Genomic DNA, 3,125 nt, shown 5'->3' with positions numbered 1-3,125 from the left:
GGCAGGAGCCCCCCCCCACCCCAGACGAGCCACTTGTGGCTCCACCCCGTGCCCCACTCTGCCTGTGCAGTGCCTGCCCCACTCCCTCACCACAGGGGCCTTGATCTCCACCCCCTCATGCCCCCAACAGACTTACCAGCTGGATGCTGCTCTCCAAGCTGCTGGGCTGGACTCCTGGTTGTGTGCATGTGCCCCTGCACATGGCATTTAAATTGGCAACATTATCAGCCACATTAACCAAAAAAATCCGACTACTGATAATGTCAATTTTCCTTTTATTGGTGCCAATACGATATGGACCGATGCATTGGTGCACCTCTAATATTGGGGGAACTGTCCCCCCACAGCAGATACTGGTCATCTCAATGAACTAGACAGGACAGAATCTCCTACATACTTTCATGTCAAAGAAGGAACAGAAAGATGAAGGTGGAAAGGATTTCCTGACTAGATTTCCTCAGAACTTGAAAAGGTTAGACGGAAGGTCTGGTTCACTTTATACATTCAGGAAAAAAGACCCAAGCAACAATTAAAAATGAGTAAACACTCCTTAAGCAATTAGAGGGAACGAGCAAAAACCAAGGATAATAAAAAAACTGAACAGGAAACCATCATTTTGATAATGTAAAGTGGTATATAAATGTAGTATAAAGAATCAGTTTTGTCATTAAAATTGGGAAAAAATGTTTTCAAGTACTTTTAAGTTAATTACAACATGAAGGTGAAGTCATCTAATTTAGTTTTGAAGCTGATATTTGAAACTGATTTTAATGTAGTGTAACAGTAGAGCTTCTTCTTCAGCTCCACTGTAAACAGCCCCATAAATGGGAGACACTATACTTTATGTTGTATTATTTTTAAGCAGTTTGTAAAAACTCCTCAAATATAAGATGTTATATTTAGCTTCTTGATATAAATAGCTACTGAAGTTTTTTAAATGAATGAAACTGGCAGTATGCTAGGTAACTACATTTCAGAAAGAAGTCTGTATCGTGAAGTTGTAGGGTTGTTACTTTAAGTGACGCTATTCTGTGAAGTTTTAGCTGTACACATTTATGAAAGGCAGACATGTACATTTTTACCATACTAGGCAACAGGCCGATGCCAGAGCTCTTGGTTGTTAAATTAAGGGCTACCACACATCTTTTTGCAGTTGAAATAGCTACTTAATAAATGCCCAACAAATCAGACCAGGCAGTTTATCCTACTTAGAAACCATGAATAATTTTTCAGTGGCTACTCTACTGACCGTTGTCGTGTAACAGTGCTTCCAATTTGCTCTGGATCTGAAGTATATGAGTCTGAACTGCTGTAACCATCTGCTAATAGAAGAAAAGTAAAATATGTTATATTTATTATTGCATCATACTTCTCATTTTAGTAAAACAGAGGTAATACACTTGATCTGAGCCTTCAAGAGGTCAAGAAGCGATAAACTAGGGAATGCCCAAAAAATAATTTGAAGAAATAAATTTGCCTTATTGCCCTGCAAGGCACCATGTGAGCAGGAGTCTCAGCCCTTCAGTTTAAGTAACTGAAAGAACGTCCCAAAACAAAACAGTAATACAGTAACTGGCAACTCAACTAATGCCACCAAAGGAGAAATACCAATGCCAACATTGTTTTGTTTAGAAAGATGAAAACTGGAGACCCCCTAAGCATCACGTTTAATACCTGATGCATCTTCAAAGGTGTTTTTAATAGCCTGGCCAAGTTAAAAAAAAAGGACATCCCAAAAGCAAAAGCAAACAGCAACAGAAGCTCCCCTACTTTAGGAAAAGACTGAAGCCTTGAAGCAGAATTCTTCTTTTAGAGGCCAAACCAATCAAAAACTTTCTAAGATGCACAGAAATGAGGATGGGGGGAGCATTCTAATACCTCTTGGCTGTTGAAGTGTCCAGATTTGGTCACTTGCATGCCAACAATACTACTTAGGTGTGCACTCTATTTGTACTCTACTGGCATTATATTCCTAAATGTACAGCTCTCTGCACACAATTGACTACATACATACTCAGACTGGGCATATGCACTGGCAATTAAATGAGAGAAATTTCCAATTCCCCATCCCAAATAATTCAGTGGCTAGGACGCTCCTGTGAAGCTGGAGGCCCTGGGATCTGGGTCCTCATCAGTCACCCAAAGAGGGTATGAACTCACGTCTCTCTGACTTCCCATCTCCGCACTCCAACCGCTCCACCACTGGTCAGCCATTACCCAGTACTTTGCCTTCTTCAGTGTTTCTCTGGGTGACTGCCAGCATCAGGATGACAGGGCATGCCACATGTTCAGTTTATGGCACCATACATACCAGCCACAAATATACTGCACATTTTTTGTGGAATATTTTTGCAACTGGTTTGCCATTTTATGGTTCTACAAACACAATATATATATATGGCATGTTTATCTGGCACAATTAACACATTGATTGAGACTGAAATATAATGTGTACCAGAGGCCCTAGAGAGGTCACAGCACAAACAATAAGCTTGAAGTAATGCTGATTTCAAACATGGAGGCAAGAGGGTATCAGGAACTGCACTGGAATCCCTTAGCTTTAAAAGGAATATTGCTGGAAGCTTCTCTCTTAAAATAACTCAGACTTACATTTTGGGGATGGTTCTTTTCAAGGCTTTAAATTAATTTCTGAAATATTGAAATACTACAGGTCAGCTTTGCAGAACGACTGATACTCCTGCACAGCTTATGCAAGTCACAGGCAGAAGCAGCAAGAAATTTCAGCTGCATGGACATTGTTTCAAAGCCAGTAAGCAGCGTTCCTTCTGACCAGTCGAGCAGTAGATAATAATCCAAAAGAGGAAGAAAAATAAAGCAAACATCTTCCAAGTTGAACAATCTACAAGATGCTATGTGCTCTCCCTCCTCTACGTCTCATAGCTACCCAATGTGGATGAAGCTGATAGAATAAGGGACTATTACAGACAAAACTGAAATGGTACAGCTCCTGGAGGTAAGTCCTTCACTAAGTGAAGTCAAGAGGAAACCCATCTGTGGCACAATCTAGTTCTGTATGATGATCAGTGGGTGAAACGTATAAGACTTATCCTTCTGCCTACTACTGTTGTTTTTAGATGTTAAAAAAAAAAAAAAAAAAAAAAAAG

General features: G+C 40.2%; 1 protein-coding gene across 1 annotated transcript in view; it reads right to left on the bottom strand.

Moving 5' to 3' along the window:
- REPS1 (RALBP1 associated Eps domain containing 1) overlaps window positions 1-3,125 on the bottom strand; it is a 118,194-nt gene that overhangs the window by 20,025 nt on the left and 95,044 nt on the right. The window contains exon 13 of the mRNA XM_019526948.1: window positions 1,250-1,319. Within this exon, the coding sequence (XP_019382493.1) occupies window positions 1,250-1,319 (70 nt within the window). The remainder of the gene's footprint in view (window positions 1-1,249; window positions 1,320-3,125) is intronic.

Source organism: Gavialis gangeticus, unplaced genomic scaffold, assembly GCF_001723915.1.
Source record: "Gavialis gangeticus isolate Ggan-Ray unplaced genomic scaffold, GavGan_comp1, whole genome shotgun sequence".
NCBI classification, from domain to species: domain Eukaryota; kingdom Metazoa; phylum Chordata; order Crocodylia; family Gavialidae; genus Gavialis; species Gavialis gangeticus.
The sequence above is the reverse complement of the archived record's forward strand: the minus strand, read 5'-3'. Positions and strand labels throughout refer to the sequence as shown.